The sequence below is a fragment of the Camelus bactrianus genome, chromosome X, assembly GCF_048773025.1.
Source record: "Camelus bactrianus isolate YW-2024 breed Bactrian camel chromosome X, ASM4877302v1, whole genome shotgun sequence".
Lineage (NCBI taxonomy): Eukaryota > Metazoa > Chordata > Mammalia > Artiodactyla > Camelidae > Camelus > Camelus bactrianus.
Window position 1 is genome coordinate 103,706,426 of NC_133575.1, and position 25,611 is coordinate 103,732,036.

The window sequence follows — 25,611 nt, forward strand, 5'->3', positions numbered from 1 at the left end:
AAACTTTCCAGGTTACCTTGGGAACCTTAACGGTGGCTTTCAGGAATCTTGGTACTAGCCCAGATTCTACTGCTACCTAATTATGTGCCATTAATCTCTCTGGAATTTTATAAACTGTAAAATAGAAATGATTTGCCTACTTTACAAGACAGTTGTGAAGGAAAGGCGATTTAAACCTGCATTTATTCATAAAATAATTTAATAATTATTTATCAAGTGCTTATAAGCACAAAAATTATGCCCAGAGATATATCCAGAGGCTCCTCATCTGTCTTTTTACTTAAATAGAAGAGCAGAGGAATCTTGGCTTTGCCATTTAGTAGTTGTAATTTGAGTAACCCCTCTGGGCTTCGGTTTCCTTCTTTGAATAACGGGCATTGTGATGGTGCCTACCTCACAGAGTTATTGTAAGCATTCAATGTGATCATATATTTAAAGTGCTCAGGACAATACTTGCACATAGGAAGTGCCCCCCAAATGGTAGCTATTGTTAACCTGTCTTACGTCAGGAATGGAGACTCCAAATTATCCTCATGTCTGGGATTTAGGTAACCTAATTCTGCTTAATACAATTAAGCTTTTCTTATTCTATTCTCAGAATGAACGAAGAATGATTTTCTTTCATGTCATAACTTGTCATGAACTGTTTCAAGAAAATCCCATTATTTTAAGTTCATCACTGATTAGCTGAGTAGTGTTAACAATTGAACCAACTGAGATAAGTATGTGAAAATATTTTTAAACTGTAAAGTGTTGTACCATATTGACTGTTTTAATTAATAATTTCCATTTCAGCTGTTTCACTTGCCTTCTCTGCCAGTTCTCTACATGGTTCCTAAAATGTGTGGTTTTACAAAATTATTAGTGTGGAAGTTAAGATTCTAGTACTCAGTGTGGCTCATTAACTGGTGGTGAAAAATTCTAAAAGAGCAGTTCTTAAAATGTTTGAGCCATGACAGCACCGTTAAATGGAAACACTGATTTGGACGGGTACTAAATTATAAGATATTTATTTTAAGAAAATAAGATTCCCTGCTTTAACCCAAATCTTTTTTCTTAGATGAATAGCTTTGAGGAGCTAGATTTTATTCAGTGTAAAAAATATACACTGTATGATTATAGTTAAAAAATATATGGAAAACAACGATTTGTTTGCACAATTGGTTCAATTTTGTTAACGCCTTACTGGCACCCTTTGGGAGCAGGTGGCCTCTAAGCACTTAAAAGTGTTTTATCCCCCCTCCCCCCGCTTTAGCGTTTTTAAAATCACAAAGGTGTAGGGTGACTGCTGTAATAGGACGGAAAAATTCGTCATGGGAGGTAACAAGCTTGTTGGCCTCAGTCACAAGGGGATAATGGGCTTAAACAAAACTGAGAAAACAGAGTATTAGACTTAGAACAGAAAGGATGGCGCTCCCGTACACCTTATTCCATCCTTTTTATTCCTAAATAATGGTTAGCGAAACCATTCCAGGGTTAACACAGGAGGAGAGAACAACCACGGTGAATCCGCATTAGAAAGAGAGAAAGGAGGACCAGGCTTTGGGGGGAAGCGGCTCCTTCACTGCGCATGCGCCCCCAGCCAGGCTGCCACTGGCGCCTGCGATTACGCTTATTGCTTACGTAGTAAACACGCGTCAGCGGGCGGGACACCCGGAGTACGCGCAGAGGGGCGATGCCAGAGTGATTCGAGAAAGCGGCAGCTTGTAGTTTTTATTTTGGTCGGAAAGCCTTACCCAGGCTTGCTTTGTCTGGGAGAGAGAAAGGAGAAAGGGAGAAAGGTTCACGGATTAAGATACATTCCTCATTTTTGTTACAGGCTTGGCAGTGAAGGATCCCAGCGTTAGGGGCCCCGAGCTTGGAAGTTAGGAGGTTTGGAGCCAGTCCTGCCCGCTTTGTGCCCACTGGAGTTAGAGATGGTAGGGCTGCAAAAGTGAGCACCCACTCGTTTAAAAGCTTCCTCCTCACTCCTCTTTTCCCCCTTCCCTCTCTCGCTACATCATCTTCTCATTTAGTCGACTTGTTCTCACGTGAGCGGGAGCCAGAAAATCTTGAGAGTCCCGAACTAAGCTTCAGCGAGGACATGGCACAGGAGAAAATGGACCTAGACTTGGAGCCGCTGCCGAGTTCAACCACCATAGAGGACAACACCCTGAGGCGATGCAGCAGCGCCCCTTTGATCAATGAGCTTAGGTGAGCAGGATTGAGATACTGAGGAGGCAAGCGGGGGGGGGGGGGGGTGGAGTGGTGTCAAGAGGTGCAGAAAGTGACATCCAGTAGCATTCCCATCCCTTTATTCATCGAGATTCTGTAGGTATCTCCCTTGTCCCTGGTGTCCAGAGATGCCACCCTCAGCTTGGGGGGGCGGGGGGACAGGCTGGCCGGAGATCAAGTGCACACCCACCCTGAGGTTGACACACGTGAACCTGAACGTCCTCTTCTGACAGTTCACCGGGACCTGAAAGCAGCAACCAGTTGGTGTGGAGCACGACATTTTCTAACTTCACCCCATCTCTTACCTGCTCCTTTGAAGAAACTGCGCACCACCCCACACCCTCGCCTCCAGATCTTCTGTGATGACTGTAATTTTGTCATTCTCTCAGCTGCTTTGTCACCTCTGACCTTCACCCTCAACACACGGAATGAAAATGGTTGTCAAGCAAATAAGCTTGGGCCTTTTTCACACTAGTTTTTATTTGAACAAAGAGTTTAGGTATCACTGAAAATTGATATCCTAAATTTTGCATTCTCAGTGGCCAGTATTGCCCCTATTTAGTTCTTTGGGGTGGATGAAAAAAATTTTCTCATATAAAAGCACAGATACACATACAGCACAATGACAGATATGAAGTTTATTTGTGCTATTAAAATTTCATTGGAATTTTTGAGGTGGACCTAATTAAGGGGGAGGAAATGTCTAAAAAGGCTCTTTAAAGGGCTGATGATGAAAAAAGATTTAAAAGATTTAACTGATAGTTGACTGTATTTCCTGCACATATCCAAAGGTCTGGCATGACTCAAGCTTGTTATTTCTTAAAATAGAATTTTAAAGTGAGATCTTGGATCTCACATCCCAGTATCATAAGATCTTCTCAATATTGTAGAAAATGTCTGACAAATATGTTATTAACTTTGCTCCTCACCTTTTGTTGGTATCATGCTCATTGAGAGTTGTAATTCACAACTGTTAGAGGGGAACTCAAGACACCAGATCTACACTCCTTGTTTAATGTGTGAGGAAACATACCCATGAATCTCCAAAGTGACATAGTTAGTAGTAGAGCCAGTACTAGGAACCTGTGTCTCCAGACTCCTAAGCTAGTGCTTTGTCCACTACTGATAAACATCTAAGCTGATTAACTCTAAACAAATGCAGCTTTCTGGTCATTTGAGTTAAAGGAAAATATGTTGTAACAAAATGAAAAGCAAACTAAGATTGCCCAAGAAAGGCCACATTACTTTTTTAAACAGGCAGGTAGAAAAATAAGGGGTGGGGGGCGGCTCTGCATGTGGTACTGAGAACAAGAACATTCTATAAATTCATGATTCTACTCTCATCCCATTGTGTGAATAAATGAATTGTGATGGACCCACTCTGCTAGTAGAAGAAAACACTTGGGGAAAATCTTGATTTTCTTGAAAGGCTTTGTGAAACAAACAAGTTGAAAATATGTCGATGATGGAGGATATATATTTGAAGAAACATGTGGAGCCTGTTTAATGTATTAAGTGCTGGCGCAGGGGAGACCAGGCCCCTTTTCCCAATCCTCAAAAGTCCTGGAAACAAAGATAGTGATCACAGTTATCCCTTCACACTTTGTTCTGCAAAGGATTCGAAATTTTTATTTTTATCATATTGGAGCATAGTTACAGTGTTGAATTCCGTAGCTTAAAATCCTGATGCAGGAAGTGAATTTTGAACAGCAAGGTGAGGGGCAATTGCGTATTTATCTAGTAGGAGTTAACCCGAAAAGTGGACCAAGTCCAGGGATTCTCATCTATCAAAAACAAGTAACATAGGCATGATATATAACATTCCTGAGGTCAGGGAACTTGTCCAAGTGATCTCCTGAGGGCATATTTTGTGCTGTTGTGGCAAGTTTAGGGTGTAGTCAGAGAAGTTACACTGAAGCAAGAAAAATTTAGAGTAGAGTTAAACTGAGCCTTAGTCGAATTCATTTTCACCCCAGTTCTTTTCAGTTGCATATGTATACCATTCACTTTTCCCACTTTCCCTTAGATGTTGCCTTGCCTCTTTCATAGCCCACTAAATATTGTTGCATTTCTTGCAAGCCATTTCCAGTTTTGCTTGGTGTTTCCTGTATATAGATCCTCAGTTTCTTGCACCAGCATTTGCAGAATTTGTTCTTTAAATGTCTTAACTCTTCAGTATGTATTACTAGCTTTTAAAAAGTTCCTGCATGGTTTTGTATACACATCAAACGTTTTAAACCTCTTGGTTCTTTGTGCTCTGCTCTTTAGCCCCTTTAATTGGTGACTTCACTACTGGTGTCAGTGACTTTATTTAAAGGTATTTTTTTTTCTTCTACTTCTCTAGCCCTTATAAGAATTAGAGGTTAAGTTCTTGGAGTTCTGCCAGTGCCTTTGCCCTTTAAATGCTCTGCGTTTAAACTGTTACTGCCTGAATTCTGTTTGAAAGGCAAACTACTGCTGAGTGGCCAAATTGAGCCTGCTGATTGATTTTGTAAATAAAATTTTATTGGAACATAGCCACACCCATTTGTTGACTTGTTGTCCTTGGGCCACTTTCCCACTACAATGGCAGGGTTCAGTAGTTACAACAGAGGTTACATGGTCCACAAAGCCCAAAATATTTACTATCTGGCCCTTTGCAGAAAAAGTTTGCCAACCATCTGATTTATTAAATGCTTACAAACCTGGAAGAAAAATTGTGTCCATGAAGAATGATTGTTCTGGTACTATAGCTGATATAAATAAATTGTGGTTTAGATGGAACTGCTGCTTACTGATCATTTGATGTGGAGCATTGATCATTATCTGTTATATTACCTTCACTTTTTCCAAGTTGTAAGTAGCACTTAGTTCTAGGTATCACCTAGGAGTTGATAAATTCATGTTCAGTGACTCATATCAATTGAAATATATGCTGCCTCAATGATTTTTTTCAATTTTTGTCTTATTACATAAAATTGACAGACAAAAATTTAGGGGAGAATATAGTAGCCAGCCTTAAGAATTACCCCACACACAAAAGATAGTGGAAATATGTAACCCATTAGTGTCCCTCCAAGTTCTAGTAGTGACCACTAAAATAGATCCCCATTCTCATAAGGGAAAATGACTGGGAAAGGAAGTGAAAGTTAGATCCGTACATATATCCTCTTATAAAATATTGAGTTACTGCTTGTTATATGCAAATTACTATGTTCCAAAGATGTATCTCAAGGTTCAATAAGCTTTTAATAGGGAAAATAAATACTCGAAGAACTTAACTGTTTGGTAGAGTGAGATCTGTGCTTAGGAGGGAAGGAAAGTGCTAGGTAATTAGAAGAAGGGTGTGAGAAATGACAGCAAGATTGATGAGGGATACAGGAAAGGTTCTTGGACAGGTGGCATTTGAGATGGGTCCTAACAGATAGATTGATAGGATGCAGACTGGTAGAAAGGGGGCCAGATGGCTGGGACAGCATCCAACAATATGGAACAGGCTTGAAAGTAGGAAAGTATAGGTATATTCCAGAATGCTGGTCAACTCTGCCTGGATCACTGGCTCCCAAAGTTTCATCTGCTGACCAGTGCTGATCCCAGTGACATTTTACCCAATGCACGGTTTTTAAAAAGTTAAGTATATCATTCTTTTCTGGGCAGGACTGTATTTTACTCAGATTTTTAGTCCTGCTTTTTTTTAAATACCAAAATGTACTTTCATAAATGAAATGATGGGTTGGTAGTTGGTGTGGGTTTTTTTTTTTCAAATGACCTTATTTGGCAAGAGAAAATGGTAGCAACTGTACGTTTGTGCCAAGATTTTGTTTTGAAATTTTCCTAGTCTATAAAATCCAAATGTTGGTGGAGCTAAATTGTGGAGGGCTTTGAATGTCATAGTAAAGAATGTAATTGAGTTCAGCAGGTGATGAAGAGCATCACTGAAAGTTGTGAGCAGGAGAGCAAGCTATTCTTTAGGAGGGTGATCTGGTAGTTGGTAGATAGATTGTAGTAGGGAAAGAACAGAGGTGAGGCGACCAATTAGACTATTGCAGAGTCTATGGAAAAGTTAAAAAAAAAAAAAAGCTTTGAATAGGTTTTTGGCAAGGAGCCTGGGAAGAATAAGATGGATATAAGAGGTCATAGAGGTAAAACCTGAAAGACTTGACACCTGATTGGCTATACATAGCAAAAAAGAAAATGTTAAAGATTATTTCTTATTATCATTGGGGAACCTGGGATGAAAGGTACACAAGAACCCTCCATTTTCTTTTTGAAGTTTCTTGTGAGTCTTAAACAATTTCAGAATAAAAAGTTATAACAAAAAGAAAACATAAAAAGAAAAAGGTGACTTCTTCAGGGTCCCAAGCTCAAAAAGGCTGAGGCTGGCTAGGTGGGCACCATCAGAGCTAAGGAAATGACCACCTCCAGCGGGCAGCGACTGAGACTGAATCTCAGTTCGGTACGTTGTCGCCAGGCAGAAATGTGGCCCAGTGTGGCAACATCCTGCAATGAAGCCAGAAATCTGGGTTCTTTATGTGAAATCTCCATAATTGTTACAAGTGTGTACAACCAATTCAAAAACATTTTTATCACCGAGTAGACCAAATGAAACATATCATTTGAAAATCTCAGCTCCGTTGACCCCTGCTACCGCTACCCCTCCCGTTCATGTGAAAGTTAGAGAGTTGAGAGGGAATTGGTTCTAGCACATAATAGCTTTAATCATAAATTTAAGTCAGTTGCAGATTTACACAGAAAATGATGTCTCTCCAAGGCCACAATAAATTATATTTCTTGGTTTCATGACTATAGAGGTAAAGTGGCATGCTTGAGAATTCCTTCCTTTGCATGGACACTTGTTTAGGCTGTGTGTGTGTGTGTGTGTGTGTGTGTGTGTGTTTGTGTGTGTGTCTGGGTGTATGCATGTTTTACTTTCTACATCTGCACAGCCATCTCCATGAAGAAGCCATTTACATTAATGACATTTAAGGATGTGAAATCTTACTTCTTTTAAAAATTTTGGTAATGGATTTTAAGTGACAAATGTTTTCTTTTTCTTCTTAGGAATGATTCACAGGTGTTCCAACCTGACACATTAAGAGCTAGAAGAAACAGTACAACATTTGTGGGACAACCCTGTCTGGTAAGGAAAGGCTTATAGACTTGTGCTGTTGGTCTTAACCAGTGGTTCCCCAACTCGGGTGTACACCTGGAAGGCTTGTTAGAACAGACTGCTGGCCCTCAACCTCAGAGTTTCTGATTCAGGAGGTCTGAAGCAGGGCCTGAGAATTAGCATTTCAAACAAGTTCCCACTTTGAGAAGCATTGCTCTGAACATTACTGAAGGAGAAATAAACACTTTGAGTACACTTATGATTGCTGCAGCTGCAGCAGAATTAACTTTTAAATCCCATATGGATTTAATATCGAGATGCATTTTTACATCAAACCATCTGGCTTCCAATTTTTAAAAGAATATTCTAATTTTGAGAGGAAAATTTGCAGGCTCTTCTAAGGGTAGTTTTCAGGCTTTTAGTTCGACTTTTATCTCACATTTCTCTTGAATTGAAAATGCAGTTTGTTTTTCGTGGTGTTATAATGCAATCTCTAAATTATAACTTTTATCTACTAATTATCCTGTGAACGTAGGAAATATGCTTGTAGATCAGTAAGCCAAAGTAAATAAATGATTCACTCTATGAATCATTTTACTGAAGTGAAATCCACATAACATACAGTTAACTATTTTAAAGTATACACTTCAGGGACATTTAGTGCATTCACAGTGTTCAACCACCACCTCTCTCATTTCAAAAAGCACACATCTTTGTCTTGTTCCTGATCACAGGTGGAAAGCTTTGTCTTTCATCATCGAGTATGATATTAGCTGTAGGTTTTGGTAAATACCCTTTATCATGTTAGGGAATTTCCTTTCTACTACTTGCTGAGTATTTTTATCATAAAAGGGTGTTGAATTGTTTCAAGTGCTTTTTCTGCATCTATTGAGATAATCCTGTTTTTTTTTTCTCCTCCATTCATTTAATATGATTTATTGCTTTGATTTTCTTATGTTGAACCACCTTTGCATTCCTCGGATAGATCCCACTTGGTGCTAGTGTATAATCCTTTAATATACTATTGGATTTGGTTTGCTATTATTTTGTTGAGGATTTTTCCACTCATATTTGTAAAGGATATCGGTCTATAGTTTTTTTCTTTCTTGTAGCATCTTTGCTGGCTTTGGTACCAGGGTAATGCTGATCTCATAGAACGTGTTAGAAAATGTTCGTCCTCTTCTGTTTTTGGCAGAGTTTGATTAGGACTGGTGTTGATTCTTTAAATGCTTGGTAAAATTCACCAGTGAAGCCATCTGGTCCTGGACTTTTCTTTTTTGGGAGATTTTGGAAACAGATTCTATCTCTTTACTTGTTTACAGGTCTGTTGAGATGTTATATTTCCTCTTGAGTGAGTTTGGTAATTTGTATGTTTTTTAAGGAATTTGTCTGTTTCATCTAGATCATCTGATTTGTTGATATACAATTGTTCATAGATTTCTCTTACATGATTTGTTTAATATGATGGAAACTATAGAACATATTTTAATGAAATGTTATAGCTTGGAACCCATTTTAAAATATTGCCTTCTAATCTTAAAACTGGGCATTTTTCTCTTTATAGATTGATGTTCAATATTATTCCCACATATGCACTAGTAGTATATTGGGGGAAAATTAGAATTGTTCATAAAACAAATCTTTCTTCTTTACACTCACTCATTTACTTGAATGGATATTCAACAATATTTACTGAACATTTGCTTGTCTATCAAAGCCCTGCTTACCTATCCAGTCCTCTTTTCTACTCAGCCAAGTCAACAAATATTTTTAGGAACCTGCTATATATTAAGCCCTTATCTAGTTGCCAGGGAAATCTAACCTAATTTGAGGGAGTTACAGAGGAAATGACATCTTAGTTGAGATCTTACTGATGTGTGGGAGTTAGCTACTTTGGGATACTGGTAGCAGGAACAGACAATATTCCAGGTAAAAGGTGACATGTTAGAAGGCCTGGAGTGTGGTGTGGAGAGAATAGAGTGTGTAGAAAATGTGAAAGAAGTACATTCTAGCCAGAGTGGAGATAAAGATGAAGTAGTGAGAAGTGAGATTGGAGATGTAAATAACTGCAAAATCTTCTAGGGCCTTCCAAGTCATGCTAAAGGTTTTGCACTTTATGCTAAGGTCAATGGAAAGCTACTAAAGAATTCTAAGTCTGTGATTGACCTGATCAAATTTGCATTTGAAAAAAATTACCCTGGCTACAGAGTGGAAAGCAGATTGGAAGAGGGCAAAAGTAGATGCAAGTGTCTTCTCTTATATTTAAGTCTTTAAGCCATTTTGAGTTTATTTTTGTGTATAGTGTGAGAGAGTATTCTACTATCCAGAGGGAACCTTAATTCAAAAAGATACATGCACCCCAATGTTCATAGCAGCACTATTTACAATAGCCAAGACATGGAAACAGCCTAAATGTCCATCTACAGATGACTGGATAAAGAAGTTGTGGTATATTTATACAGTGGAATACTACTCAGCCATAAAAAGAATTAAATGCCATTTGCAGCAATATGTGTGGACCTGGAGATTGCCATTCTAGGTGAAGTAAGCCAGAAAGAGAAAAAAAATACCATACAGTATCACTTATATGTGGAATCTAAAAAAAAAAAAGACAAACTTATTTACAAAACAGAAACAGACTCACAGACATGGAAAACAAACTTATGGTTACCAGAGGGGGAAGGAGGTGGGAATGGATAAATTCAGAGTTCGAGATTTGCAGAATCTAACTAATATATATATAAAAGATAAACAAATTCATACTGTATAGCACAAGGAACTATATTCAATATCTGGTCATAACTTATAGTGAAAAAGAATATGAAAACAAATATATGTATGTTCATGTATGACTGAAGCATTATGCTGTACACCAGAAATTGACACATTGTAAACTGACTATACATATATATACACACACACACACATACACATACACACAAAGTAGATACAAGATTAAATAGGCAACTGCAGTAACTCTGGCATACAGCTAATGGTAACTTAGACTAATGTGATGGCAGTGGACATGGAGAAAAGTGGCAGACCCATGAGCTATTTGAAAGGTAGAATCAATTGGTGATAGATTCGATGGAGAGTGGGAAACGGCAGGGGCAAAGATGACTACTAGCTCTCTGGCTTGGGCAACTGATAGGATAGGGGTACCACAGAAGAGAACATTGGAAGAATAGTAGATTTAGAAGGGAAGATGAGTTTAGTTTTTGGTAGTGTTAAGTTTGAGGGTCTCTGCAATCTCTAAGTGGAGATGTTAGATATACTTGGTTGAAGCTCAGGGTAGAAATTTGTACTAGACACACACATTTAAGAATCATCAATAGATCATTATTTAAAGCTATGGGAATGAATGTTATGACCTATGGAGAGAGCATAAAAGGAGAAGAGAAGAGGCTAAAGGAGAAAACTTTAAAAATCACCAGCATCAGTCAGAAGAAACTCCACCAAAGAAGACTAAGATAGAATGGTCAGAGAAGTTGGAAGAGACTCAGAACAGAGCAGTACCATGAAAAACCAAGGAAAACCATTAAGTCATATGCTGTCAAGTGGTCAAACATGAAAAAGATTGAAAGTTGTCCTCTGAGTTACCGAAATGGAGCTTGTTCATGAATTTTTTTATATTTGGAAGGAAGTTCAGTGGAGAAAAGGGTAGGGTGAGAAGTCAGATTGGATTGGGGTAAAGAATGACTTGAGAGGTGAGGACCTAGAAATGGCATCATACATATGAGTTTGGTTATTTGAGGGCAGGAGGCAGATTACTCTTTCTATGCCTTAATTTCCTCATCTGGAAAATGGAAATGTAATAATAAACAAGATTATACTGTATAGCACAGGGAAATATACACAAGATCTTATGGTAGCTCACAGAGAAAAAAATGTGACAATGAATATATATATGTTCATGTATCACTGAAAAATTGTGCTCTACACTGGAATTTGGCACAACATTGTAAAATGATTAGAAATCAATAAAAAATTTTAAAAAAATCTGCCTCATAAGTTTGTTGTGATTATATCAGTGTAAAGCACTCAGCACAGCACTGGTACATACTAAATGCTCAATAAATATGTTTTTATTAGTAATAGTACATATGAAGAGCAACTGGGTACCGGGTATTTTTTAATGCATAATTTTCCTTAGGATTTCTAGGCTTTTAATTCCCATAAGGTCTAGCTTAATATCATGCATATTTAAAATTAGCCATCTTATATAATGGATTGGGCTTGGCAGAACCGAAGTCATTTTAACTTATTTGATGATGGGAATTTCAAGGCTTATTGGTTTAGCTTGCTGTAACAGCATTATGCTTCTGCTTTTATTTTGTTCCAAATATCTCCTCATTATAATTATAAGACTTATGAAGGTATATACTTGCCTTCAGTATAGATAGGCTGAGTTATCTAGGAGAACAACATGATAATTAGAATGTTTTTGGCCAAAGTAACAAAATTCAATTAGAAGTGACTTAAACAATAAGGGCCATTTATTATTTCAAATAACAAGAATTCTTGTGAAAGGAGGTTCCAGAGTTGGTTAATTCTGTGGCTCAGTTATGTCATCAGAGACCCAGGTTCTTTCCATCTTTCCACTCTAACATCCTGAGCAGCCTCACTAACCTTTGTACCTGGTAATTAGACCCAGGGTTCAGAATCATACATATAGCATGATCTTCTATATATTTACAGATGTCGAGAAGAATGTGTATCAGTCTATTATTAGTAGTTATCTGGAGCATGGAATGTATAGGAAGAATGTTACTTCCACTTTATGCATTTCTATACCATTTGAATGTTTTTCACAAAGCATCAACAATAGAGGTGTTTTCATTTCTAGCTGATATATCACATTGCAAAAGAGAAACATCATTCTTGAAAAATATTGTTTTGAAAATACAGTTGTCCATTAGTATCCGCAGGAGACTGGGGGCTGGTTCCAGGACCCACAGATGGTATCAAAATCCAAATATGCTCCTGTCCCAGAGTCTGCCCTCTGTATCTGTGGGTTTGAATCTTCGGATTCAACCAACCACAGATCGTTTATTAAGTTTGCAATCTGTGCTTTGAATCCATGGATGGGAACCTTCGGATACAGAGAGCTGACTGTGTATTTACTGGAAAAAAAATCCACGTATAAGTAGACTCGTGCAGTTCAAACCCGTGTTGTTCAAGAGTCAACTGTACTTGAAAAGTGCTGTTGAATGAGATCATGAACCCTAAGTTTAAGGATTCTATCCCATACTAGACTGTCCTTAAAACTGATGCTGCAGGAACCTAGAGTATTCAAATTCACAGAGATGGAAAGTGGAATGGTGATTGCCGGAGACTGAGGGAGTTGTTTAATGGGTATAGAATTTCAGTTTTGCAAGATGAAAAGAGTTCTGGAGACTGGTTACGTGACAGTGTGAATGTATAATGCTACTGAACTGTACATTTAAAAATGGTTAAGATGGTAAATTTTATGTTATGTATATTTTACCACAATTTAAACATTTTTAAAATTGGTGGTGCTTTTACTGTATTACAATGTGGGCGAAACAGAATTTTAGAAAAAATGACAGTGATAGAGGGCATTGAAGAACTATGGGTGCCCTTTAACACACAAATAGAGATGCATGTTTCCAAACCTTATAAAAATCTGCTATCTCACAATTATTTTCTTAATTAACCTCAAATGTTTTCTTCACCACTGTCAGGAAATCACTCCACCTGACTTCTGATGAGCGGAAACCCTAGGGCCCTTTTCTGGGTGTGGAAATGATGCCTTTCCCCCCAAATTACCCCTTTGCCATATCCCCTAAGAACCCCGAGGGTGGCATGCCTGTTCCCCACCCTTCCACTAGGAATTCTCTTCCCAGAACCTCTGTTGAACTTGATGCAGCCTGTCTTTTCTCCATCTCCACCCCCTCCTACTTCCCCAGAAGCAGGAAAAGCGTCTCATCTTCCTATAAGAAACAATTGTGCTTTCCTTGAGCAATTTGTCCATTTTAATTTTATGGCAACCAATATTTGCCTGGTTAGGTTTTGCTTTACACATTGGCAACTATGAACTCTAAACCCAATTTCTGGCCCACCAGTAGTGAGCGTATAATACGCTCCCTGCTTCATGCTCTGACCTAGCCTGCATTCAATTCATGTTCAGTATCTTCATAAGTCACCTTAAATCATTTTGGAAACTAGGCAGAGACATTCATAAACATAGTATAAACATACAACCCTTGTTCAGGATTTTCTAGGTATTTATCTCAATTCCAATAGGAAATGGGTTAAAAATAGCAAACCTAGGAAAGTTAAAAATTATTTTTAAAAAATTTAATATCTTTACACTATTAGTTTTCTGTGTTCTCTTTTAAATGGACCTCAGCTTGATCTTTCCTTCTATCTTAATTCCTTCACTAGAGATAACACTTGGGAATCAGCTTAACCCAGTACCCTCTCCACCTCCCCGGCTCCTGCCAGCCCCCAACCCTGTGGCATCATTTCTTGGTGCTGGTACTCTTGCTTCCTCCCAAGGACTTTTCTTCCCTAAAGTGTGAGAGAATGGTGCAATGGGAAATTTACACCAAAGATACCAGTGAGGTTTATTGACGTCTCAGGAAACTATTTCTATTTTAATACTTTGTTTCACGTAGAAAAATCATCTGAGGCAATTCCCTTGCATACACCACCTATAGTACTTAGTCTTTGGGAGAATTCTCTTCCAGAAGCCTTCTTTTTTACAATTAATTATCCACATTCTTACTAAAAGAACCAATCAAATCCAATATTTGATCCACATTTTGGCCAATTTAAAAACTTTACTGTGGCTTATGATTCTATAGCTCAAGTTCAAATCCTACCTTCCCCAGACATTTCACACTATATCCCTGTTGATGTCATCAATTTCAGTCAGGCAATCTCAGGATTTCCTGGATAAAGTTTTCCAATAGGAAATTCTGAGCCTTTGCCTGAAACTAAACTGGTTTCTTCCCATCCCTTAGATATCAATTAAAAATAATCTCTTCCAGGAAATCTTTCATAATTAATTTAGAACACTTTGCCACACCATATATTTCTCTTCTTTTGGCATTTTAAAATAACTGTCCTTTATAATCCAGCTAAAGTACCATAATTTCTGTACATTGGGTGTATGTATATTCTTCAGTTCAGGTTGGCATGTCTTTTCAATTAGGTTATAAACCTTATAAACCTTAGTGTTGCATGTTCTGTATTGTGAACTTTCCAGGCATTTCAGTGATGATGATATAAACATCACTATCATGAGTTAAACTTACTAAAGTTCCACTTGTTCAAAAATACATGTGTGTGGAGATATATATATATATATGAATTTTTTAACAGAAAACCTGAACTTTTCAGATTTGTTGCATGTCACCACACAACAGCTTCTCAGTGATCAGTGCTAATAGGGGAGCCCATTGGGGGAGAAAATCCAAACTACTTGCTTTGGAAAATAGAATATTTTCACAGTATGCCCTAAGAATAGGCATACAAGTTTTTAAAATTAGTAATAATATCTAATGTTGGAGAAGTACCAGGAAATTGATATTTTCATACACTGCTGGAAAGTAAATTTGTATAAGTTTTCTGGAGGGCAGTTCGGCAGTGAGTATCAACAGCCTTGTGACCCAGAAATTCCAACTCTATGAATTTATCCCAAAGAATTCCTTAAGGATGTGCGCAAAGATTAGCTTAGAGGTTGTTATAATAGCATTGTTTATAAATGCAAGCAAAAACTTTGGCAAAAGTATGAATGTTCAGTAACAGGGAATAGGTTAAATGAATGAGCCTTCATTATCTGAGTCCCAGTTCTAGCAATTATTAGCTGTATGACTGTAGCACCTTGCTTAATTTCTCTACCCCTCAATTTTCTAATCTTTAAAATAGGAACAGTAATAATATCTATGTCATGAGGTTGTTGAGAATTGAGTGAGCTAAGACATGTCTGGCATGTAATAGATCCTTCTTATTATTATGGTACTTCTATATGGTGTAACATTCAGCCTTTAAAAATGGTATTGCCGGTGAATTTTAACATGGAAAGATACTTGGAGTGTATTTTGGTTTTGTTTTGTTTCTAAAGTAAAAATTCATCTGTTTACCACACAGTACACAAAAGGCAAAGTGTTTCACATCACAGATCACTTCCAACTCCTTGGCATGTTCATTTCTTTGGCTAAAAGGAAGGATTTGCTGGGAACTCCAGGCAATGCTTAGGCAACTATAATAAGGTGGGAGGGGAGGCAACGCAAACGTCATCTGCACAGGGATGGGCAAAGGGGGCTGTTAATCACAAGCTGATTTTCTAGAACTGTCAGCTGGAAGCACAGAAGCACCACTTCTGGACACTTGTACAATCTCAGGCTTCACGCCCGCCACACAGGCACAGTGGCACTTACAGGTAGCTGCCCTTGCTGTCCTCCTGGATCTGGTAGTACAGGGACCTGCCATACTTTCTCTTGAATTCAGACCTAATTTTCAACGTGTCCCCTTCCTTCACTGCAGGAGACCATGATTCTAATCAGGATCTTATTGTGAGTCCCCTTGCCCTTTATAGAGTCATGTAGTCAGTCAGTAAAATACAGGGGCTTGTTCTCAATACACTGGACCAAATTCAGGAAAGCATCTTCCATGTCTCCTTTGACCTTCTTTTTGATCATAAGGGCTATAACTCTTGTACCTTTTAAATACTGTAAAGGTGAGCCACACTGCTTGGCCATGATGTTGATCCACTTAGAAACATCGGTTCTTTTCCTCTGTGTTCCAGCATTAAGGAGATCCCAGGTATCTTGGGTCAGTCAGTTCATAGTCAATGACGGAGTTATCCTCTGCTCTTCTACCCTTTGCAAGGGCAACTATCAGCTTGCAGAAGTCACCAGATGGGTCAGAAACAATGTCCTTCTCCAGACCAGTCTTGTACATTTCCTTATAGATTGTTTATTTCCTGCAAGTCTGGCTTGGTCCTTGAGCAGGTAACTTCAATAAGAGGGTCCTCATCAATCCCCAGAGCCCCTTCATGGAGCAGGCTTTCAGCTTGGACTCCTCCCAGTGAGCAGGTGCTTTCAGAACACACCAAATTACCTTCTCGGGGTGGCCAGACAAGGCTGACTTCAGTGCTGAAGCAAATTCCTTATTGGTCCTTCCTTGAAAGGCGAAAGTAATATTCTGTCTCTGCTCATTGCTACAGTTGGTCAGAATATTAGCAATGGTAACCTCATCTACACCTTTAATCTTGATGGCCATTTCAATGTTCAAAGCATCTGGCTCAGCATCAAAGCTGGAGTACACTTTGACTGACCTGTATGCATTTGGGGGTGCACAGTGGTCACCTTCTAAACTGTGCCTGCACAGACTTTCGTAGACAGTAGACAGTTTGATAGAAGCTGGCCCAGGAGCAGAGGCTTGTGAGTATCCCCAGATGCGGACCCAGGATGTTTTAAGTAATTTTTTTAAAAAACTGCAAAATAGTATCTGGAAAAATAAACAGAGATACTTACTGTGGTCATCTCTCAATGGTGGACAATGCTTTTTTCCCGTATTAATTATGTTTTATACTGAGCAGGTATTGTTTATAATGAGAAAAATAAGTCAATTTCTGTTGACAAAATAAAAGATCAGGATGAACAGGTGGGGCACAGAGGATTTCAAGAGCAGGGAAACTACCTGGTATGATGCTGTAACAGTGCATGTATGTCCTATACATTTGTCTAAATCCATAGAATATATAACACCAAGAGTGGATGCTGATGTAAGCTATGAACTTTGTTGATGATGTGTCAATGTCATTGAATCTTGGCTATTTCCTCCACCTTCTAGCAAATGATTAGAAAAAACTGATTTCAACATTTTCTTAAGCAAAATATAATTAGTGAGATAACAACTCCTTAAAAAGTCATATGATACATTTTAAAACCTAATAAAAATTCATACTATCTGCTTCATAAAAATATTCATTTGTCCAACACACATTTTTTGAACACACATCTTCTTCCCACCCACCAACTCACTCCTCTTACTGCCTTTCTTGGCCACCATCCATCTATAGCTTCAGCTAGGAACCTCAGGCCAATCTTTAGTTCTTTTTACTCTCTAATCATGTCTCCAATCTGCCTCCTTCTCTTCATTCCTCCCTTTTTCGTTCAAACTCTCATCATTTTTTACCTGGCCTATGACCCTGCTTCTAATCCCTCTTCCCTCTACCCTCAATTTGTCCTGCATATGCTGCTAGGGTTGCCTTTCTAAAACAGATATGATCTTGCTTAAAATACCTTTGAGATTTAAGAACTGAGAGGGACCGATGCTCTAGGTTTCCTATGGGGCTCAAAGGCTAAAGTCCCCAAACCACAGCCTGGTTTCAGCCAAATTTCCCCTATTTTCTTCCTGCCATGCCCTATCCTGTGCCAAGTTTCAGCCACCCTGAACCTCTCTGTTCCCCAAACATGCTCCTCTGCCTGAGTGTCTCTTCCTACTCCCTGAAATGGCCCCTGCTCCCATCTTCTCTATCTCACGAATTCCTGCCCTCCTCTGTAAAGCCGACTCCACGACCCCAGGCAGAGTTATATTCTTTGTCCTTTGTACTGCTACAAATCATAACTTGTTCTGGCATTTACCTGTGGCTTAGGTTTCTCTACCTAGACTTTAAATTTCTCAAGGACAGGAAAATATCTTATTTATCTTTGGATCCTCAGGGCCTTGCACCTCACTTTAATGTATGGTAGGTGTTCGTTAAATATCTTTGAACACACAGCTCAGTGTAATCTTAAGATATGATGTGAAAGTAAGATATGGTAAATTCATTACCAAGCATTTCAAGAATTAACCAGGCTGCAGATAGAGTGGATAAATGAATTCTAAAGATAATTCTCAAGCCTTATTTTTACACAGCTTTCAATCTCTCCATCCTCTCATTTCCCTTTTGTATGGGGTCTTCAGAAGCTTTGAGAAAAAACCAAAAAGGAGAAAGTAGTCCTGCGAAAGAGATAGGGCCTAGTCAACAAGTAGCAGGAGTAAAATGTGCCGAACTACTTGAAAGTGATTACCTTTAGTCATCCCTGATTATGAAAGTTTAATTTCCTGGCTAGATTCCAAAATATTTGCAGTTATTTTGTTTATCTTTCTTTTGTATGCTTGTTTAAGTTTGCTGCTGATTTAATGACTGTTTCAACTTTTTCTGGGTAATGCCTACCACTAAACTTTAATAATGGGCTAAAATTGGCAAGAAAAAATGAGGTGATTTTAAGATCCTAGTGCCTTGGGAAAGGAAGGGTAGAGATAAGCAAAATGTTCTATGAATATTCTGCCCCATATTTCATATGTTAACAGTTATTTTGTTCTGTTCTGATGTATATAGACTTTCAATTAGTATGATTTTTCAGTCAAGATTCAATTGGATTTTTGATTTCTTAAAAGCTTTAAACTTAATTAATACGGTTGCTAGCATGCATTAGGCACTCAAATATTTTTTGGTCATTCAACATTGACTTAATTAATATTTAGAAGTAATCAGAAACATTGGAGACTACTTGATTTTAATACTTTAAATTTCAGTCTCTGCCATCTTTTCCCATTCATGCTTCTGTCAGTCACCTTCATCAAATCAAACAGGTAAGAAGCTGTTCATTAAAAAAAAAAGGAAATTTTATTTTTCTTTTTAAAAATGGCTATGGTTCAGTAATCCTAAGTGAGGTCACGTGTGCTTAAGTTTTTAATTCCAGGAATGGTTTCTTTAAAAAACAAGAACCAAACCTAAAACACCCAAGGAGTCCTCTGTTTATTTGGGTTATCAACTATTTTAATAAATGGATAGTTTCCCGAAATACTGCATACTCTTTTACCTTGAATCTGGCTTCTTCCAGGGATCTCAAAGAAGACGATGAAGGCTATATATATATAAACTAATTTTCAGGTTCATAATAGCCATAGTTATCATGATTTTCTTGAACCTTCAGATGAAGAATGTTTTTTTTGACACATAAAATGATCCTTATGCTGTCATTTTGTGTTCACATGTATATGTACAGTTTTCTTTTTCTATTACCTGGTTTGAATAAATGAAACTGGTTTAGACACAAATTTAAGAGAAGTTTATGAGATGAAGCCATTTAAAACAGATTATACTAGCTGGAGTACAAGGCCTGATTGTGATAGGAACAGTTGATCATTTGTTACATAAGGTGTGCCTGTGATCTTTTCCTTCTGCTGGCCAAGTTTCACAGTTCATCTGTCTTATGGACTTTGCTACCATTTTTGTAATCTAGTGAAGCAATGACATTAGATTTCTTTGATTTGTTGTTGTTGGTTTTTTTTTTGGTATTACTTTGGTGCCATTTTTTGCAATGAAGTATAGTCAATTTACAATATTGTTTCAATTTCTGGTGTACAGCATAATGTTTCAGTCATATATGTACATATATATTCCTTTTCGTATTCTTTTTCATGATAGGTTACTACAAGATATTGAACATAGTTCCCTGTGCTGTACAGTAGAAACTTGTTGTTTATCTGTTTTATATTTGGTAATTAGTATCTCCAAATCTCAAACTTCCAGTTTATCCCTTCCCCCTCCAGTAACCATAATTTTGTTTTCTATGTCTGTGAGTCTGTTTCTGTTTTGTAAATAAGTTTGTTTGTCTTTTTTTTAGATTCCACATATAGGCGATAACATATGGTATTTTTCTTTCTCTTTCTGGCTTACTTCACTTAGAATTTTGAGTTTTCCTTAGAACCTACAAAGTATAGTCTCCCTTATGAGGAGACCTTCTTTAAGGGAATAGCCTAGATTGTTTTAAAAGAAGTTAAATTTGATCTTAGTTTACAAATTGTTTCGTTCTTTCAACAAGCATTTATTGAGCAATGTGCCAGTGGGCAACTTAAATCTTTCAGGCATACCTTCAGAGAGCAAGAGTGGGTGACTTACTATTTCCATTTTTACCTTCGAGACCAAAAGATTGAAAGCTAAGTTTAGTGCTCAAGTGCAGCAACTCTATTTAACCTAGGTTTCTAGCATACAGTACTCTTTGCCCTTGACAGTTACATGGCTCTTGACCTTTCATCCTATTTTAACAATCTTATTTTATTATAAACCATCTCACATCCATTTTGGAAATAGGCAAGATATAAATAATAAGAGTCAACCCACTTTTACTAACTACCCTAAAATAGCTGATGTTGGCAAATGCTCCAACTTTCAGTGGGAGAAACAATAGGAAAAATTCTGTCCTACTTCTGGGAAAACTTGCTCTCTACTTGTGGATTGAGTGAATTACAAAATAACTTTGAACTCATTAGAGGAAAACATATACATAAATATTAAATGGAAAAACTATACTAACAATTACATTTTGCTTAAGATTTACTGAAAAGCAGTGACTTCCATTGGTTTAAAAGACATTAACTTCTTAAACTACCTTTCCCAATTTCCCTTATTTTCTGTAATGGGGTCAAAATAGTCACAGTCACACAGTTTTAAGACTCAAAGCTCTAGGTTCATCTTCAATTCTTCCGTATTTTTCTACCGTATCCAATTAGGCATCTAATCCTATTAATTCTTCCTTGACAGCATCTTCTCTGTTCCCACTACTACTTCCTTCTGTCCCTTGGGTCCAGATTACTGTAATAATATTCTAACAGATTTCCTATCTCTGCCAGTCTAATCCGACTTCCAAAACCAACACTAGGATAGCTTGATTAAAACATTATTTTCACCTTTTCTTCTCCTGTGCAAAAAGTTACAATGGCTTCCCATTACCTATTGAATAACAAGAAGAAGAAAAGCTAGGTTGTATTGAGCACTTACTATGTGCCAGGCACTGTGATAGGAACTGTACAATCACCTCATTAACCTCACTGTTATCATCATCATAGGATGAGGAAATGAGGCTCAGGTTAAGTTGCTTGCCCAAGTTCACACAGGTAGTAAGTTACAGAGCCAAGATTTGACTCAGTTCTGTTTGGCTGCAAAGCCTGTGGTCCTCACAACTATGCTATTCTACCCAAACCCTTTAAATTCAATCTCTTCGATTTCTTAAGATCCTATAAATCTGGCCCTTCTTACCTCTCCAGTTTTTTCTCATCATTTTGTAGTGCAAATTCTCCTTCAGTCAGGCTAGTCTCACTACCCTCCAACCTGCCATGTTCCTTCTCTCTTCTAAACTTTTGTTCATATGGCTCCTTCTGCTCTCACACCCTCCCCCCTACCCTCTGCTTGTCCAGATTTTAAACATCTTTTAAAGCCTACGTCAAATTTTAACTCACACAAGTCACACCACTTTTTTATTACAGACTATTTATAGTATTTATTGTTTATACTATAGGAATAATATATAAACTTTTTTGATCACACACTGCATCAATAAAAACTGAGCACATGCTTCCAATATATGTATACTGTATTTACATTATGTACATATACTACTGTGTGAATCATAGAATGTATGCAATATAGAATATAGTGTGAATCGTAGAATATATGCAAATAGAAATATAAAAAGGATGAGATGAAGCTGAAATGATGTTTTTAGAAGTTTTTAAATTTTACTTCATTACAGGTCATTATAAAGAGTGAATATGATTCATAATTCCAGTTATCTTGATGATTACGATTATTTCAGCTAACTCCTTGACAGAGCAGATGAGCTCAGCACTGTGTTTTCAGTCGTGCGTCAGATGTGGAGCCATGCCGTGAGAGGCACAAGTTTCTTGGTTATGTGTGTGGACTTGCATTACTAATATCTGCCCAAGGTTTCTTGTGGGAATCTCGTTAAGGTGCATGTCCATTTTGTGGAATTTGGTTTAGTTCAAACTAGATAATATGTCCATATGCCCACCTAACTTGGCACAGATGAACTGCAATTCATTGTAATTAGCTAAAAGCCAAAAAAACCTCTTCTCTCATAAGATCTTTTGACCCTCTGGGCTGAGTGAGGGCACCTGTGTCAATGTGTGTATCTAGTATCAGCAAGCTTCCATTTCTTACTGTCTTAGATTTTTTTCTTTGAGGGGGAGGTAATTAGGTTTATTTATTTATTTGATTTTTCAATGGAGGTCCTGGGCATTTAACTCTTGCATATATGGTCAATTGATTTTTGACAAGGATGTCAAGATCATTCAATGGGGAAAGGATAGTCTTTTCATCAAATAGTGCTTGGAAAACTGAGCATGCACTTGCAAAGAATGAAGTTGAACTCTTTCCTTACACCATGTATAAAAATTAACTCAAAACGGATCAAAGACCTAAACATAAGACCTAAAACTACAAAACTCTGAGAAGAAAACATGGGGCAAAAGCTTCATGATATTGGATTTGGCAATGATTTTTTGGATATGATGCCAAAAGCACAGGTACTACAAAAGAAAAAATAGATAAATTGAACTTCATAAAAATTTTAAACTTTTGTGCATCAAAAGAGAGTGAAAATGTGGGAGGTATAGCTCAGTGATAGAGTATGTGCTCAGTGTGCATAAGGTTCTGGGTTCAATCCCCAGCACCTCAATTGAAGAAAAAGAGAAAGAGTGAAAGGACAATCACAGAATTTGAGATGCTTGCAAATCATGTATCTGATAAAGGCTTAATATCCAGAATTTATAAAGAACTCCTACAATTCAACAACAATAATAAAACAAAAAATTCAATTAAAATACACATGGTTTATTTTAAACACCCTGATTTACAATGGTTCTGCTTATAACTTTTTTAACTTTACAATGGTGCAAAAACCGTATGCATTCAGTAGAAACCCTACTTTGAATTCTGAATTTTGATATTATCCTGGGCTAGTGATATGCAGTCCAAACTCTCATGATGTTGGGCAATGGCGGTCACTGCAGCAACCAGTCAGCCACACGATCACAAGGGGTAACAACCAATACCCTTACAACCATTATGTCCCCATACAACCCATTTCACTTTCAGGATGGTATGCAATAAATTACATGAGGTATTCCATACTTTACTATAAAATAGGCTTTGTATTAGATGATTTTGCCCATCTGTAGGCTAATTTAAGGGTTTATTTCTAGGCTGTCTATTCTGTTCCATTGATCTGTATGTCTGTCTTTATGCCAGTACCACACTGTTTTGATTACTGTAGCTTTGTATAGTGAGTTTTGAAATCAGGTAGTGTGAATCTTCCAAGTTTATTCTTCTTTCTCAAGATTGTCTTTCTATTTCTGAAAAAAAAAATGCCATTGAGAGTTTGATAGGGGTTGCTTTGCTTCTGTAGATCACTTTGGGTAATACTGCCTTCTTAACAATATTAAGTCTTCCAATCCACAAACATAGGATGCCTTTCCATATGTGGCCTATTTTTTTAAGTAACTATTTATGTAAAAAACACTTGCATACTATAAAAAGTTCAAACAGTATAGTAAAGTACAGAGAAAGAACAAATTGCCACAAATCTCACTACTTATGGATAAGTACTGTTAACTTTTAAGTGAACATCCTTTGAGCACCTCTCATTTACAATTTTACATAAATAGCATTTGTGGGTTTTTTCCTATTTAATATGTAATATGTGTTTTTCAGTGTCAATGACTAGATTTAAATCATGCTTGTACTATCACTTACTTAAGCAAACCCATGCTATAGACATTTAGTTTGTTGGACTGTAAGTAATATTTATTAATATCATAGTATTAATGGTAGGAAAAACAGTATAATATTGATTGAATGTTTGAAGTTTTCTCTTTTGAATGAATAAAGGTACGGAGTTTTTCATCTAATCAGTTCCTGCATATCCAACATACTGTAATGTGTAAGTCACGGATCTTTGCTGTGGTAGGTGCAACAATGAAAAAAATAAAGAACCAGACACTTGTTTAGAGATTTGTTTATACTCTAGGTCTACTATAGCCCAGTGAATAATAAGCAAGATACAGCCAAATAAAATAAAACTTTGTCAAATCATAGGAACTGGGTATTCAGTTTATTCTCATGTTCTTGCCTTTCAGGAAGAAGGCATGGATTTAGGGAATAGAGAAACAATACATGAATGGTGAGTAGCGTATGTTGAATTGCTTATTCTGATCATATTCACTTATATTTTTTTCTGAGATGGGCAAAGTTCAGTGTTGATGTCTTTTCTTTTGTAGGGAGGTACAAACTGCAATACAGATAACTCAATCTTGGAAAGAAAGTTTGAACGTGGTATGGTATTAGCACTTCAATTTTGTAGAAAATTTGAAGTTTTTACTGATTTTCAATGTTGGTGCTACTTAATTTTGCTGTAATTTCTAGAAATTTAAGCTCTCATTTGGAACTAAAATTATATTTGCTGCATAATTTTTTATTGCTTTTAAGAAACAGTTTAAGATTTACCCATAACAAATAACTAATAGTTTGAGGGTGGGGTTGAAAATAAATAGTTGTATGATACAAAACCATCATTCCTATGGACCAATTTCCTCTCTGTCCTGGTGGGGCCAAAAAATGTTCATTTGTGCTGGTTAAATTGCTTAGATGAAAAAACAATAAATGATTTCACTTTCTTCTACATAATTTATGAACTATATATTAGAGTTTTAAACCACAGACAATAGATTTACTGGAAAAATACTGCTTGTAACACATATACCCCATGAACATTTTAACATACAACATTTCATTTAAACATGTTTGGAATTCAGTTACATTCCTTGCTAACATTTTTTTATGTCCCTGTACATATTATGATTACTTAGTTGTAGTTGAATGATGTTTAGGGTTCTTGTCCATGGACATCTCAGATAATGACAGAATAAGAATTGAGCTGAAATTTGAGAAGAGATTCTGGTTAGATGTCAATTTCTAGATTTGGGAATTACTAGATATGGAAAGGGGTCATTGGCAGAAGCAATGACATCTTACTTTCTTTTGTACCCTGAGTGCCTTAGATGGGCATCTAGCCTTGATTGAGAAGTAAGTCCTGTAGAATGAGTAGATAGCCTCTGAAGCCTGTCACTTTTCATGTTTCGGTGCTAATACAATTTATAGAGACCATTGGATTCCCTTAACTGACCCAATTCTAATTACTTTAGGTGTTGACAAGGGTGAGTGAGTGAATCTGCAAGTGTGTTAAAAGGAGGAAAGAAGCATGTAATATAACTTTACTTGAGTCTTGGAGAAGAAAAGAGCACATTTTAAAATCCTCAATTGTGTGGTACTGACTTTGTCGACATAAAATCCATAAATATTTTTCACAGTTGTAGTTACTTTTGCTGTACCATTGTGTCTTACTTCTAACTAAATCTTTTATGATCCTTTCCTGGGCATAGTATTGTAGTTTTTCTAGAATAAAGCCCAGGTCAAAGCCAAAGAGAAA

The 25,611-nt window shown here is 37.2% G+C and overlaps 1 protein-coding gene and 1 pseudogene across 5 annotated transcripts in view; one reads left to right on the forward strand and one right to left on the reverse strand.

The window, feature by feature from the left end:
* Nucleotides 1-1,640: 1,640 nt before the first annotated feature.
* Nucleotides 1,641-25,611, forward strand: part of LOC105079696 (P2R1A-PPP2R2A-interacting phosphatase regulator 1) — a 60,837-nt gene continuing 36,866 nt past the window's right edge. For 4 of the 5 annotated variants that reach the window (XM_074358786.1, XM_045505494.2, XM_045505493.2 and 1 more), the window contains exons 1-4: nucleotides 1,647-2,193; nucleotides 7,255-7,333; nucleotides 24,263-24,306; nucleotides 24,404-24,458. In XM_074358786.1, coding sequence (XP_074214887.1) covers nucleotides 2,084-2,193; nucleotides 7,255-7,333; nucleotides 24,263-24,306; nucleotides 24,404-24,458 — 288 coding nt within the window. In that variant the 5' untranslated portion in view covers nucleotides 1,647-2,083. Of the gene's footprint in view, nucleotides 2,194-7,254; nucleotides 7,334-24,262; nucleotides 24,307-24,403; nucleotides 24,459-25,611 lie in introns of all 5 variants that reach the window. The other variant, XM_045505492.2, reaches the window with a different exon arrangement.
* On the reverse strand, nucleotides 15,708-17,347 carry LOC123612319 (annexin A2-like; annotated as a pseudogene).